The 16,755-nt window shown below is 38.9% G+C and overlaps 1 protein-coding gene across 1 annotated transcript in view; it reads right to left on the reverse strand.

Moving 5' to 3' along the window:
- KIF13B (kinesin family member 13B) overlaps window positions 1-16,755 on the reverse strand; it is a 201,580-nt gene that overhangs the window by 107,773 nt on the left and 77,052 nt on the right. Inside the window, exons 8-12 of the mRNA XM_047762410.1 lie at window positions 14,206-14,340; window positions 11,770-11,882; window positions 10,091-10,202; window positions 2,872-3,084; window positions 1,498-1,608 (exon numbers count right to left, since the gene is read on the reverse strand). Of these exons, the coding sequence (XP_047618366.1) occupies window positions 1,498-1,608; window positions 2,872-3,084; window positions 10,091-10,202; window positions 11,770-11,882; window positions 14,206-14,340 (684 nt within the window). The remainder of the gene's footprint in view (window positions 1-1,497; window positions 1,609-2,871; window positions 3,085-10,090; window positions 10,203-11,769; window positions 11,883-14,205; window positions 14,341-16,755) is intronic.

Genomic DNA, 16,755 nt, shown 5'->3' on the forward strand with positions numbered 1-16,755 from the left:
CTGTCATGGCGCAGAGGAAACAAATCCGACAAGGAACCATGAGGTTGCAGGTTAGATCCCTGGCCTCACTCAGTGGGTTAAGGATCCAGCATTGCTGTGAGCTGTGGTGTATGTCACAGACGCAACTTGGATCTGGCATTGCTGTGGCTCAGGCATAGGCCGGCAGCTGTAGCTCCGATTGGACCCCTAGCCTGGGAACCTCCATATGCCGCAGGTGTGGCCCTAAAAAGACAAAAGACCAAAACAAACAAAAAAATCAAATTATAGTCTGCACTAACATAAACCTAACATCCACTTTATGTTACATTATAGCATTATTGTCCTAAGACACCTGATATATCAATTGGGTGTGGACAGCACATTTAAAGATGGGATCCACTACGTAACAAAAGAAGTAGAAAGTTCTATGTATTCTATTCATTAATGCAAGAACAGATGAAAACACTAGGGATTTTTAACTTTAGGAAAAAAGGGGGAAGAGGAAGAGGTGACTTTAACTATTTGGGTAATAATAGTCCCTATCTTGCAGGGCTGTTGGGAGGATTAAATAAATACTGTATTTAAAAGTGCTGAGCATAGGGCTCAAAATGTAAATATATCAGTATGTATCAGTTATCATTAGTTACTGCCTACAGGTGGAAAACTTATTCTCTTAGCTTTGGAAGAACAAACCTAAGGCCAATGAGCAGAAATCAAAGAATGAAAGATTTTAGAGCTACTGGAATTCCCTGGTGGCTCATCAGGTTAAGGATCCAGGTTGTCACTGTGATTTCTAGCCTGGGAACTTCCGAGTGCCACAGATGTGGCCAAAAAAAACAAAACAGAACAAAAAATAAATAAAATAAAGAGCTACTATCAGAGTTGTCCAATTATTAAAGACTGCTCAACAGGGTATTGAGCTGAACATTGCCATAAATATTTATAAAACAGAGGCTGAATAACCATCTAACAGGAAAGTCATAGAATAAACCTTTCACTAAGTAGATAACTGAACATTTTAGGATTTTCTCTAAATGTTTATGTTCCCACTCCAAGATTTCGCAATTCTACCTATAATAAGTGGCCTAAAAATGAGAGATGGTCACCTCAGATTTAGGTATTTCATATACTTTTACTGAGCTATCATATGGAAGCAAGAAGCTCATAGCCTAAATATCTTCTACTACTAATTTTGCAGTTGGGTAAGTTCCTTAGGTCTGCAAAGCACTTAAGAGAAATGAGTGTTCAGAGCCAGAGGCTACAAAGTAATTATTTCATTTAAAAGTTTTATGACCCTAAAAAAAATTTCTTACATAATGAACAATTAATTGTAATTATGTCTTCTTTATCCTACAGTTTAACTCTGTAAAGTACAGACTCATGGATTCAGATCTTATATAATGGTGCTACGTTTGCCATCTTCAAAACTAATAATCAAAAAAGAACCACAAACACGCTCAGAGCTGAGCTGCGCCAACTACCACGAGGTTCCTCTCTCCTGAGGCAGGAAGCACGAACCTGGGCAATCTCCTCCGTTTTCCTTAACTTCTCCTCCCAGGTCACAGTCATTTCCTGGATTAGCTTCTCTGACTCTTCCAGCCGGTCCTTCAGCTCTGGAGATTTCATTGCCTATAAGCAAAATGTTTATTTCATTAAATGTCTACGCAACACCCTGAGAAAAGAATCAGCTAAACCCAGGAGGACGAGAGGAATAGCCTGGCCCCCTCAGCCACAGCTTGCTGAGGCCCCTGACTGCCCGAGACATAAGGACCATTGTCGACTTCAGCATCCAGACTGTGTGGGTCCCCTAGTCTCACCCAGTCATCTCATGGGCTTGAAAGGTAGATGTGACTTTTCCTTTTTCTCTAACCTATTGCTACTATGAGAACTAATTACATTTATGGAGATAAAAAGTTCAAGCCATAAGCTCACATGCCTATTGATTCTAGTCTTTACTGATGGCTGTGGATATTTACTCAAGTATACGCAGACTAAATTTGCACATGTTGCAAACTGGATGGGGTGCTACTGACACCAGGAAGACAGAACCAAAATTTCAAAGAAATCTTGATAAACTATAAAATTATTCCCGTTATGATTCAACAGGGAAAAATACAATCAAGATAACTGCTTATACTTTGTAATTTACTGATTTACTACCCAAAAATGGTCATGAGAAAGAAGAGGGCTTACTATGGTCCCAAGCCCAGGAAAGAGTCTCACAGTGCTGGGAACTCATAGGAACAGAAACGCTAATTAAAGTAGCATCGTATTCCACTTTTGATTAAAGAGTAAGTTTTTGATTTGTGGTTAGAATTGTGTAGGTTTGAAATTCAGTAATAGAACATAAACATCATACATTATAAAATGTACAAAGGACAGTGAAAACAGAGCACTGTAATTAACCTAGAACATGGAAAAACCAGATTATTATGGTGTGTAAGAATGCCTTAAGATTTCTATTCTGACTTCAACCCATGAACATATGATACAACAAAAATCTGTTTGAGTCCTCTTCCCATTGGTCTGTGCCTACTTGCCACCATTTGCTGCACTAATATGAAGTTGTACCTATTTTGTTTCAAGTGTCTCTCTCTCTCCCTTCTACTATATGTCTTCTCTTGCCTGCTGCCTACACTGTGGGAAGAAACATTTCCTCAATTCCCTTTATTTTTTCCTCCTATTCAATACCTTTACACCTGTAAAAACTAACTAAATTTCAGCCATGACAATTTATTTGTCTTCCTTTATTACTCACCTCAAATTTCTCTTCCTATAGGAAATTCAAAAATTATAACTGGAGTACTTACGGCGCTGGGAGGAGAAAATTGAAGTTCTAGCTTTGCTAGACTTTTCTAGACCCATACAGTGTTGCTCTGCTGTGCCTTATACCTCTGCTTTGGTCAGTTGCTCACGGAGCTTTTCTACTTCCTCCCGAAGCTCCCGGATAATTCGTGCATTGGGATCTTCATTCACCACAGCATGGTTCACAATGTTCTTGGCACGATCCGCATACCTCAGGGTTGAAAGGGTTTCGTCATAGTTGTCAGCTGCTGGACTCACAGTAGCCACCATGGCTGTCTTGCTGTTACCCCCAAGACTGTCCTAAAGGAGAAAAGAAATTGACTAGCATTTTACAGTTGGGCTAAGGCATCATATAGGAAAACTGGAAGTCAGAAATGATGAGATAATCCCCCAAGGTCAAATACATGTTTCAGGACAAAGCCAGAATTAAATAGATATACTGACATCAAGAACCATGCCCTTTCTTCTCTGGCAAGCTACTTTGTTTGCTAGGGGGTGCTTTGGTTTTTGAGAAAGAACAGGGAAATACAATGAAGCCCACATTAATTTTAGTTTAATAAAAATTAATTCTAGTCAATTTGTCCCCTTTTAATGGGCAACATGATAGTATAAGACAGCCCATAATAAAAAAGGATGATTTCTTAAATGCCTACAAAATCTCCCTTGGAAAAACTGAACAACCATAATACTATTTGGTCAAAGAGTGAATACCTGCAATCCAGTCCATAACACCATGTACTTGGAGGTTTCTGTAAAGCCTAAATAATGGCTCAGAAAAGTGGTGCTGTTACAAGCTATCAAGCACCTTGTAAATTTTTTAAAACATAAGGTACAATTACAGTCTTAAAAAACAAAAGAAACATTGAAGGTACTTCATTTTATTTCCTCTGACAGCTCTTCAGAAACTACTAAAACAGGCTTCAAGTTCTACACAACCACTTCTAAAGTTCAGACAAGGGGCTGAAAAAAGACATTCATCTCCATTATACAAAACCACTAAATGGGCTTCAGGATGGGATCCAACAAATTTTCAAAAATGGCTTTCCCTTGAGAACATTAAAAATAACAAGATAAAACTCAGAATTACAAAACGGGACTTGGGAAATCAAGTCTATGCCACACCATTTCACCACACAAAGGCTGTATGAAATCCAGCCACGGCAGGTGGCCCCAGGGATCCGATCCTCCTGGAATTCATACCCCTATGTCTTCCCTTCCCTTGACTGTGGGCAGGACTTGCTGATCTGCCTCTAAGTAAGAGAATACAGACATGACGGCATGCCATGTGTGAAATTCGATTACAGAAGAATGGCTTTTGTTGTGGGTGTTCACTCTGACGCTGAGCGGAACCACTGCCATGAGGTGAGGCAGCCTTGGGAAGAGACCACAGGAGTGAGTTTAGACACACATCTACTAAAGCCTGCCAACCAGCACTTAGGGGTGCATATCCAACCCCCACAGCCTGGCCAAGGCTAGAGCCATGAGAGACCCACTTAGGACCACTTAGGCCACACCCAGAATCCTGATCCAGAGAAACTATAACAAATGATGGCTGTTCCCAGCTGTTAAGTTTTTGTGTCCATCTGTTATACAGCTATAGTTAACTACTAATATATCATCCTAGGATGAGTCCTACCCTGAAGAATAGATTCAATAGCCCCTTTCAGTAGTAGAAGAGCAGTGAATTGTAGGTTCACAGTATTAGACAGATCACCCAAACAGGTCAGTAATGAGGCATTCATTAGATCACAAGAAAGCCAACTCTATCTTTGGGCAACATTAACCAATACAAAATTCTTACTTTTGAAGCTATGAAGTTTTTCCAGTATCAGTATATCTAAAATTTATTTGATTATCTGTGATTTATACAACTTTTGTGCATATACTATTTAGTCCTTAGCCTCTTTGAACTGGATTATTAGAATCCCCATTTGACTAATGAAAGACCAGAGGTGTGTTCTAACTAAGGAGGTTAAATACCCTGCCTAAAGATCCAGAATTAGTAAATTAAAAACATTCTAGCCCGAGATTCTACTCTCCAGTCCAATATGATTTCCACTCCCCCAAAGCTACCCACACTAGCATGGTAACAAAATAACACCTGGCAACACAGAGAGAGTTCAGACCTGACACCTTTCCAAATTGTTTTGTCCTCATGCCAGAAACAAGATAAGTCCCTGGATATTACTAACAGTTCAATGTAATACAAACGATATATCCACTTAATCATCCATTACCAAAAATTTGGTTTTCCACAGAAAATATAGCTAAGATAGTTATATATTTGAAGGAAATACTCTTCAATGCATGAAAAAGGAAGGGAGTATAAGTAATCTGGGCTTTTAAGAAGCAAAGGTGATTTCTGCAATGCCTGGATGATTGCCTACTTCACTCCACTTCTAGACACTGATTTCACATTGCCGGTGCTCAGCTTTGGCAACTTCCAGAAAAATGTCAGGAAGAATCCCATGCATGTTAATGAAATTCAAATGTTATATACCAAGATCACAGGAATTACATTTCAGATTGGAATTCAGTTCACTAGCGACACCGTGGTGCAGCACCGCCCTTCCAGAATCACGGCATTCTCCTAGCCCACACGAACAGCAAATGCTATTGGGTAAAAGGCGATTTGTAACAATAACTACCAAAGGAGAAAAGTATGCATATTGTGCTTCAATTTGTGCTGAGAAAAGGAAACTTGGCAAACAACAATACTTGATATTTTAAAAAGCCCTTGTGCATGAGCAACAATATGCTTATATTCAAAAATGGCCTCATGCCATTAGCAAAAAGGAAACAGCAAGAAAAGAACTGGCACTCATTCAAGGAGAAAATATAATGCTTCTTGTTTATGCTTTAATTGTTTAATTAGGCAAATCAGATGAGCCTTGTTTCTAACGCGGCAACTGCAAATTAAATGGGCATAAGAATGAAACTTAATTTCCGAAGTCAGAATTTTTAAAGCTGAAAGGACTCTTTGAAGTTACCTAATCAAATTATTTCATTTTACAGAGAAGAAAATGAGACCCAGGAAGACTGACAGAACTTAACAAAGGTCATAATGCTAGTTCAGAGCAGAGTTGAAATTATTCATTCATTCATCTCTTCATAGAGTTTACCATCTAGAGGGCAATGCTGGTGGGCAAATACTGTATGATAAGAACTAAAGTAGGGATAAAGACACAATGGTCTGGGAAAACAGAAAACAAAACAAAACAGAAAGCCCAGTCTTGAAAGTTTAGGAAAGACTCCCAGAGAAAGTAACATCTGACACCTAAAGATGAAAAGGCATCACCCACGTAAAGGGGATGGAGGTGGGAAGTAGGAAGAGGGATTGAAGAAAGCAGTAAGAAAGTTCCTAGCAGAGTCAAAAGCCAAGTCCTAGAAGTAAGAGTACTCATTGCTCAGCTAGCACTGATAATGTCAAGAAGCAAAGACTGAACAATGACAAGTATGGAGGGGCCTGGTAAACCACAAGTCTTTAAAGAATTTGGACTATATCCTAAGGGCCTCTGGAGAGTTACTGAAGAGATTTATGTTTAAGAAGAGCATTAGTTTAGATAGACAGCAACCTAACTCTCAAGTATGGAATGGAAAGCTCAAGAAAGATGTTTCGATCACCCAGGCAAGAGAAGCAGCCTTCATTATTCATTAGGTAAGTGGAAGTAAGAAGGCAAAAAAGTAGATGAACTCAAAAGATGTTCATTATCTGAGCATTGATTACCAGAAGTTATTTAATGTTAAGAGACTTATATTCAGAAAGTTATAGAGAGAAGCAAAAATCACCTTAATATGAAATAGTTCTCCAATGACCAAATGCGTCACCCTCCCTGAGAGAAGAGCACTTCTGTCTATCTCCCACCAAATCACCAAGTGTGATGAGTTTCTCTGACTTGAGATGTTGGAACATCAAATGCACAACATAATAATAATGCAAAAAATGAAACTTTACAAAGAAAGTGCAAATCTTATAAAGGGTGAGCAGTTTTATGAATTTAATAAAAGTTATACTAGAATCGTACCAATTCAAACAAGAATCAGGGAGAGTTAAACTAATTAAGAATGAAAGAAGGAAAAATCAACAAGGACATAAAAGGCACTTCAAAGGAGAATTATTTGCCTATCAATGGATCCCAAGAGGCTTTGGGAAAAACTGTTTAAACCATGCAATATGTTTTACAAAAATGCCCCTACTTATAATCTTGCTACAAAAGTAAAACATGGTAAAGAAGGTCACGTAGTGTTTCAGGGAAAATATGACAAAAATCAAGGAAAACTATTATTTTTTTAGGCTAAGAATTAACACAGAGAAGTTACAATTAGAGCCCAATTTTATTAAACAGAAGAGATAACCTGAGCTTTTTAGCAAGTGTTTAGTTTTATTCTTCAAGTTCAAGTATATTCAACAGTTTCTATCATATTTGGTAAAAGCAAAGTGCCTCTATTTCTTTTCTTTCTTTTTCTTTTTTTCTTTTTTTTTCCTTTTTAGGGCTGTACCTGCAACATATGGAAGTTCCTGGGCTAGGGCTCAAGTTGGAGCTGTGGCCACTGGCCACAGCCACGGCCACAGCACGTCAGATCCGAGCAACCAATTGAGACCTATGCAACCAACGCCACAGCTTTCAGCAAGGCTGGATCCTTAAAAGGCCAGGGATCAAACCCACAGCCTCACAGAGACTACGTCACATTCTTAACCCACTGAGCCACAATAGGGACTGTGGTGCTTCTATTTCTGATGAAAAGAAACCTTTGGTAAGAAGAGCACAGCTAAGCACAAGAAGATGGACAGTAACGCCAGCTCTGGATTCAAATTTTGATTCTAGCACTTGCTGTTTGTTCTGTGTTCACAGACGCATCTGTAATATGGCAACACCGCCATCTGCCCTCCAATGAGGAAAGGTGATAAAGTCCATGAAGCAATCTGCATGGTACCTGATGTTCCTAAACCAACTTCTCCTGGCCTCCAGCCTACTCGATAGTCACTCAATAGCTAACCGAAGCCATTTTAACTCTGTCAATTAACTTCACAAAAGATATTTCTTGGAGTTCCTGTCATGACGCATCAGAAATTAATCCGACTAGGAACCATGAGGTTGCAGGTTCGATCCCTGGCCTTGTTCATTGTGTCAAGGATCCGGTGTTGCCATGAGCTGTGGTGTAGGTCACAGACATGGCTCGGATCTGGAATGGCTGTGGCTGTGGTGCAGGCCAGCAGCTACAGCTCCGATTAGACCCCTAGCCTGGGAACTTCCATATGCCATGAGTGCAGCCCTCAAAAAGACAAAAGACAATTTAAAAAAAAAAAAGGTACTTCTTATTCTTGAGTTAAACAGACTAAAGTAGCAACAGGTTATAATAGGACAATAAATATCCTGTCTTTTACATCAGGCACATTCAGAAATAATCACCAATGACCAGGAAATGTTTCTGTGGAAAGTGGGAGGAAGGAGTATCTTATAAAGATTTCTTCTGGAAATCAAACAAATGAGATCTCAGGGTTAATTACTGACACATGAAAACTGTACAATGATTTCCTCAGTAATAAAATGTTTTATAATAGTATCCCTTTAATTCAAGAGTTATTTACGGGTGGTTTTTAATCATCATTTTTTGTTTGTTTATCCTTTTATTTCAAATTTCTACTTGTATTGCATTTTGGCCAAGTAATAAGTAACCTACCTGATTTTCTACTGCGGAAAATTTTACTTACTAAAAGCTTGCTCAAATGGTATGCAGAGCTTTAGAAAGTAAAGTTGAATACTACCAACCCTTTGATAGAGTGTAGAAACTAAGAGAAAACCCTACTTCCCCAACAAACACAGTTTTCTAAACATGTTATGGAGTAACTCCAAAGCTGTGTCCTCTACCAAGCTGCCTATGCTTCACTTATCTTTATATTCTCAACCTCTAGCTCAATGAGTAACAGGTATTCAATGATTACATTTTTTTTGGTCACACCTATGGCACGTGGAAGTTTCAGGGCCAGGGATCGAACCTAAGCCACTGTGGTGACAATGCCGATCCCTAACCCTTTGCACCACAGGAGAAGTCCAATAAATTTTTTTTCTTGCTTTTTAGGGCTCCACCTGTGGCATATATAAGTTCCCAGGCTAGGGGTTGAATACTGTAGCTGCCAGCCTACACCACAGCCACAGCCACAACAACGTGGAATCCGAGCCGTGTCTTTGACCTACACCACAGCTCAGGGCAATGCTGGATCCCCAAACCACTGAGCAAGGCCAGGGATTGAACCTGCATCCTCATGGATATTAGTCGGATTCGCTGCTGCTGTGCCACAATACAAACTCTATAAATTATTGATCGATGAGAAAATAAGCTATCACAAAATTAAATAGGACTCAAAATTATTTTTCCATTTAAAAAAATTAAGAGCATTAGGTAAAATATTTTGTTCTAGGTTGGAAACTTTAAAAGGAGTTAAACTGTCACTAGATTTTACATCCTCTAATTCCCAGTGCCAATCCGCCACACCAACTTTATCAAGACTAAAGGTAATCTTGAAGACTGGAAGAAACCTGGAAATCGTTTCTCTCTCTCTTCATCAAACTCCTAGTACATGTCATTTCCTTCTCTCTCACGGCATCACCAATTGTGTCATGGTATTATGTGGACATCTCTCTCTCTTACTAGGCTCTGAGTGATTACAGGGCAAGGAGTCTTGCATTTCCTTACATTCTCCTCTCAGCACTTCATACAGTTTTCTTCTTCTCATTGCCACTTATCTCATTCATGCTAAATCAATTAACCAATGAATGACCATGTGTTCTATCTACTCTGTAGAAGCAACGCTGACTAGTTATGCTGCAAGCCCCACGGGAAGTCCCATGTGCCCTACTCTGTATCCTTAAACAACACCCTTAAGAAGCTGAAAGCAAATTTAAATGATCATGAATAGTCTTGAACTGAAAGAGATAAACAAGGTCCAAAATGTCAGTCAAACAAAAGGAGATTGTGAGAAGGATGGAGCAGTCCAGCTGGGGCTGGAAGACAATGGAAACTCCTTTCCTATGACTTGCTCAGCTTTCAGATTAGTGCTAGTTCCTTGTTCTAGTCTCCAAAATCTCAGCATGCCCCCAAATTCCACTGATTCCAGGTTTTGGTGAAACAGAGAGAAACCAATGCTTAATCCATTAAAACTATGACAATCATGTAAGAGTCCAATGATTATAAATTTGAACACCAATACAGGAAATATAATTGGGAGAAATTAATAGTCTACTCTTTATTCTTCCTTTTTGCCAACCACCAAGAGCATCCCAGAAAGGGGGTAAAAAAAACTTACTTTGAGCAGCCAAGTGAGAACTGAGTCACGATATGGAACAAATTTATTCTTGCTTTTGCCAGCACCCTGATCCGCTAGGGCTGAGATAACCAGACCGAGGGTTGTGAGGGACCTGCATGGTGCAACAAACCATAATAATCGCAAAAACCTGAGCATATCAAATGTCACATTTTAGCACAAGATTGACTATCCAGATGCCTTTGTACCCACATGAGAACAGCACTGCTGTCAGCATTTTGCTGCTCAGGTTTAAAAAGAAAACATACAGTCTAAAAAAAAAAAAAATACAGTCTAAAAGCTGATATCCCTCTAATACTATTATAAGTTATAAAATTGATTTGTTTGTTTTTTTGTTTTTGTTAAAAAAAAAAAGTACGCTACAAACCATGAGGTCAGGATAATGACACAAACACCACTTATCTTTAAGAAAGGAGGTCAGACATAATACAATTAAATAAAACATAGCACAAAAAAAGGCCAGACCCTTCACATAAATATATGATAGCACCATGTCTGAATAATGGTGTTCTATGACCCCAAGTTGGTTACTTCTGACTCCTTGCTGTGTTCTCCTGGGAACCACAAGGACAGAAAAGATTCCTCCCCACAAGGAGCTAACAATTTAGCTTAAGGTAAGAAAATACAATCATATAAAGGATGTGGTGCACAAAATATTACTTTATAAAGCCCAAGCTTCCTTGAATAAATAAGCACCACAGCGGTCATAAAGAGAAAGCTTGGGAGCTCCCACTGTGGCTCAGCAGGTTACGAACCTGACTAGTATCCATGAGGATTTGGGTTTGATCTCTGGCCTCACTCAGTGGGTTAAGGATCCAGCATTACCATGAGCTGTGGTGTAAGTCGAAGATACAGCTCAGATTCCACGTTGCTGTGGTTGTGGTATAGGCTGGCAGCTGCAGCTCAGATTAGCCTGGGAACTTCCATATGCTGTAAGTGTGGCCCCAAAAAGCATTTAAAAATGAGAGAGAGAGAAAGAGAGAGGGAAAGCTTAATGTGGTTAATATACATGTTGTTTGTTCAGACAGTGACACCCACACCAAGATCCACAGCTGGCCTCTGATAGTCTGATTATCTTTGTTCTTTTCCATAGCTGAGACTAGTGGCTCTCAACTGCAGGCAGCAGCTGGCACTGTCTGGTGATATTTGGGTTGTCACAACTCAGGGTCAGGGAGAGAAGTGGCAGGTCCTACCACTACCTAGTGGGTGAAGGTCAGGGATGCCACTCAACATCCTACAGTGCATAGGACCACTCCCTGGGACAAAGAATTCCCTAGCCCCAAACCTCAATAGGGCTGCATTTAAGAAACCTTTGACTTGACCAAGTCTCTGCTCCTTAGTCAGGCCTAGCAGACATCGCAACAAAACATAAAATGGGCTTGGGCCCTTAAAGATAGATATATGAAAAAAAATCTAAACTATTTATTCTATACAGCCTCAGTTGTTCCAGAATCCTACTCTTTGGCATGTGAAGTTCTTGGGCCAGGGATGGAACCTGTGCCTCAGCAGCGACACGAGACAATACAGTAACAATGCTGGATCCTTAACTTTCTGGGCCAAAAGAGAACTCCGAAGAATCCTATTCTTTTAATAACTAAAGATGTTTCCCCATCTGGCTATAAAGTCAATAAAACCACAGAGGCAGCTTCTGGCAAACATACTTGTTGATGTTGCTGCCCTCCTTCAGCCTGTCACCTGCCGCTCCTGTTTTCGTGGCTCGCTCGCTGCCAGCTAAGTCAACCAAGCTCAGCTTGCCCACTTTCTCTCCCGATGTCTAGGAAGCAAACAGACAAATGCCAACAAAAAGTTAAAGAATACAGTAAGTCATATATCCCCATTGAATGAGTTTGTTAGCTACATTCTTTATTTAAAAAGCATATACTGTTACTTTAAAAGTAGTCTGTGCTGCTACAAACTAAGAAAAGTGTAAGAAAACTATTCAGTTCAGTAGCAGACACACACAAAATGATACACAACTACCAATCCAGACAGAAAATTATCTCAGAAAAATGGTGCTCCCCCAAAATGGTACATCCCCAAGGGAACTCAAAATTTTCATAGAGAAGGAGTTCCCGTCATGGCTCAGCAGAAACTAATCTGACTAGCATCTATGAGAATGCAGGTTCAATCCCTGGCCTCACTCAGTGGGTTAAGGATCCGGTGTTGCCATGAGCTGTGGTGTAGGTCGCAAACATGGCTCGGATCTGGCATTGCTGTGGCTGTGGTGTAGGCCAGCAGCTACAGCTCCAATTCGACCCCCAGCCTAGGAACCTACATATGCCACGGGTGCAGACCTAAAAAAAGAAAAAAAATTTTCATAGAGACGTAAACAAAATGCTATTTATAAGGTATTGATTTTAATATATCAAACCATGCTTTAAATTTCACATTTATTTACCAATAATCCTGAGGGAAAACATTTTCATTTCTCACCATATAAAAAAAATCTTGACTTTTATATGACAGAAGGATCCCTCAAAAACCCAATGTTTTCTAAAATTTTTCACATTATTCATGATTCCCTTGTTTCATAATTTCAGACATTAAATTTACATACTTGTCTAATTAATATATCATATACACTGACATTTTCTTTTATCAAAAATGTTCTATTATTAAATCACACACATAACATATACTTCAGCAGCAATATAAGAAATGCAGGAAAGCAATGCCTTAATCTATAGACTGGGTCATTTTTTTAAAAACTTTCCTTTAAAATATACATTTGTATTTATTTCCAGACATAACATAGTGCTAACAAAAGGACATTCAGCTTCCCAAGTCAAAAGTACTTTTGGTTTAAAAAAAGCTGGTATGTTTTTTGTTTTATGCTGAAAAGGAAATAGAAAACAAAGGACTTTTTGTTATACTAATTTTGCTATGATGGTAAAAGAAGAAAAATACGCTTTCAGCAAATGAAAATCTTGCCAAAATATAGTGCTTTGCCAGGGTGATCATTTTAGCTTCTGCTATCTGAAATTGATTCACTAGAGGATAGTAATAAAACAAGCAAAAATTCACATAAAAAGTAAGAGGGAAAACACAAACGTATGAGTCAACACAGAAGTTTTCACAAGCACAAACATCTCTGGCTCTGTTTACGCTTCATAAGCTTCAAGAACAAATGCTCAAAAACTGGTTCTACAAATCTAGCACTCTTCTAGTCCAAGTTCCCCAACACAACTTATTTCCCTTTTTTTTTTTTTTTTTTGGCCGCACCTGCGGCATATGGAAGTTCCCAGGCTAGGGGTTGAGCCACAGCCACTGTAGAAGCAATACCAAGTAGTTATATTGTGAGCCACACGGGAAGTCCACAACTTATTTCTTCTAATACTGAGCTACAGAAGGTAATACTTCAAAAGAAACTCCTCTAAATCAGCTAGAATATTATGAGCTTACACAGTTTTGACTTTAAAGCTCAAAAAAAATGCCGTGGCCGAGACTGTGGGCCATCAGTTTGTACAACTTCTGTTCCAACTTCCCTTAACTGAAGAGTTAAAAGTTACATCTTTCAGACTCTTTTGCAGCAAGGTTCAGAAAGTGACTTAGGTTCTGTCAATCAGTTATATTTGGTTAAGATTTAGAAAGCAGACACAAAGTGGAGGTCATCCCTCTAGCCCATTTTGGCTTTTTCCTGCTGGGAAGCAGGAGCATGGATATAGGATTTTTCCTAAAAGAGTGTCCCAGCTCACATTCTCCAACTTCCAGGGCTCTAAGAGACAGCCTCGCTGAATTCCTATGTCCTGGATCACAGCTCTGGAGTGTATTTGGAACTCACAGCTTGGAGGGCAGCCTAGAGATAGGACCATTCTCGCTGGGTGAGATCTGTGCTGTTCTGGAGGGTATTCCTAGAGAATTAGTCTAGAAGCCACTCCTCAAAAGGTATTTCAACGACTTTGTAATCATCCAGTTCCCTCCATCAAGTCTCTTTCTGTTTATCTAGAGTGGCTTCTGTTTCTTATCCTGAGTCCTAACTAATACACATGTCTGGCTAAGACTTTAAGTCATCTGACACCTGAAGGGAGTAAGGTAAACCATGATCCACTCTAGAAACTTAAAAAAAAAAAAAAAGGCTCACATATCTGAATACCTACCCCAGACTTCACATCATATAAAGTGTGTGTGAGGGTGATCTTAAAGACCGCGTGAGACCGGCTGCTCTCCTCGTTCATGTTGGTTGCAGCCACAGTACGGGATTTGTTACCCTCCGACATCAATGACTCAATATCCTAAGTAGAAATAAGGCACAGACACACATTTAGTTACCCAATAAACATTAAAACTCTGCTATACGATGAAATGCATTCCAAGTTTCACTACTTAGTCAACCACATTTGGAGCTGACATTCTGTTCTTCAATGAACATCAAGCCCCATAGAGTACCACAGCCATACTATCTCTGAAAATGCCAATAAAATACGTTGTTTGCTGTAAATGTAGACTAAAGTGGCAGCTCTGACCAAGTTAGAAAAGTTTAGAAGCTACATGTTGAGCCACGCAAGATGGGCAAATACACCATGCCAATGCTCATCTAATTTAGAAACTTGAAAAAAAAACTTAGTTTCCTTACTTACAGCAATAGAAACAAGAGAAGTTAATTATTAGATCAAATTAGATTATATGAATAAACAGCAAAAAAAATAATAATAATTTTCAACCCCTTCATGCAGGAATAGCATTATATAACACTGGTATATATCTTATCAGGCCTGTTTTTAAAAAATGAGAACACCAAGAGACTAATTTTATGCACAGATGTATTACTTCATTGCCATTACAGCTAAAAAGCAGATAGCATGATACACTTGAAAGATCAAGGGCTCTTCATCTTTTTCAATGTAAAAAGCTCTAAAGTAGTTACTTAAGCAATCTTAAATTTAGTTTTATAAATAACAATAGAGCTATAACATCATCTACCTTACAAGGATTTTAATGAGGAAAAAGAAAAATACACTTGTGAGAGAGGCTACCAGTTGCTTCCTTTCATCCCGTCTCCTCTTCTTTCTAGTAAATGACTTCATCTTTTTTTTTAATTGCGTATAAATGATTTACAATATTGTGTTAGTTTCAGGTGTATAGCAAAGTGATTCAAATATGTGTGTGTGTAGTGATTCAGATCATATATATGTATATATGTGTATATATATAAGTATATGTGTGTGTGTGTATATATTCCTTTTCAGATTCTTTTCCCTTATAGGTTATTACAAAATACTTAGTATAGTTCCCTGAGCTATATAGTAGGTCCTTGTTGGTTATCTATTTTGCAAATAGGTGTATATACATGTTAATTACAAACTGCTAATTTATCCCTCCCCAGCTTTCCCCTTTGGTAAAGTTTGTTTTCTATATCTGCGGATCAATTTCTGTTTTGTATACAAGTTCATTTTTATCTTTTTTTTTTTTTTTAAGATTCCACACATAAACAATATCATATATTTGTCTGACTGGCTTACTTCACTTGGTATGATAATCTCTAGGTCCATGCATGTTGCTGCAAATGGCATTATTTCATTCTTTTTTAGGGCTAATATTCCAGGTGTGCGTGTGCGTACATGCGCACACATGAGCACATGTGCACACACCATCTTCTTGATCCTTTCCTCTGCTGATGGATATTCAGGCTGCTTCCCTATCTTTGCTATTGTGAATAGTGCTGCTATGAACATTAGGTTGCCTGTATCTTTTTGAATTAGAGTTTTTGTCTTTTCCAGATATATGGCTAGGGGTGGGATTTGCCAGATCATGTAGTAACTCTATCTTCAGTTTTTTAAGGAACCTCCATACTGCTCTCCATAGTGCCTCCACCAATTTACATTCCCACCAACAGTGTAGTAGGGAAAGGACCCCATCTTCAGTTGAGCACACTGCAACTGAACTAAGACTACATTTCCCTGATACACTTGCAACTCAGTCAGTCCATTTAAGTTTTAGCAAATGAGACAAAAAGTCATCTAGGAAGCCACATAAACAGAGTAGTCACACTATCAGATCTTGGTCCTGAGCCCATCCTGAACTATGAGAATAAGGGCATTACTACAGAGCTGGCTCTATGTGGGGAGCTGGGAGGAATCTAGCTCCTAAGAGCATCTTTGGACCCACCATGCTAGACCTCTCACCATTCATTCACTTGTCTGATATACTACAACAAGCACCTACTACAAGCAAGATACATTTTAAGATACTGAGTATAAATAATGAACAAAACAGATAATAATTCATATTCCAAAGAACTTTTTTGTTGTTGTTAAATGCAGCCAGCAAAATTCTAACTGACGCATATATTGCAAAACACTGAAAATCCAAGATTCTATTTTGCTATATAAATGAAAAATAGTAACATTTAGGGACAAATTCAATGTGATAAATAAAAAGCCTCAAAGTAAAAATATTGCAAAAAGAGGTATAAGTTGGTACCAGAAAGGAAAAAAACAACAGGAAAAATTCACAATTTTCCAGCTCCTTTCCAAATCCTTTTTTTTTTCTGTCTTTTGTCTTTTTTGTTGTTGTTGTTGCTATTTCTTGGGCTGCTCCCGCGGCATATGGAGGTTCCCAGGCTAGGGGTCAAATCGGAGCTGTAGCCACCAGCCTACGCCAGAGCCACAGCAACGCGGGATCCGAGCCGCGTCTGCAACCTACACCAC

The sequence above is a fragment of the Phacochoerus africanus genome, chromosome 15 (genome assembly GCF_016906955.1).
Source record: "Phacochoerus africanus isolate WHEZ1 chromosome 15, ROS_Pafr_v1, whole genome shotgun sequence".
Lineage (NCBI taxonomy): Eukaryota > Metazoa > Chordata > Mammalia > Artiodactyla > Suidae > Phacochoerus > Phacochoerus africanus.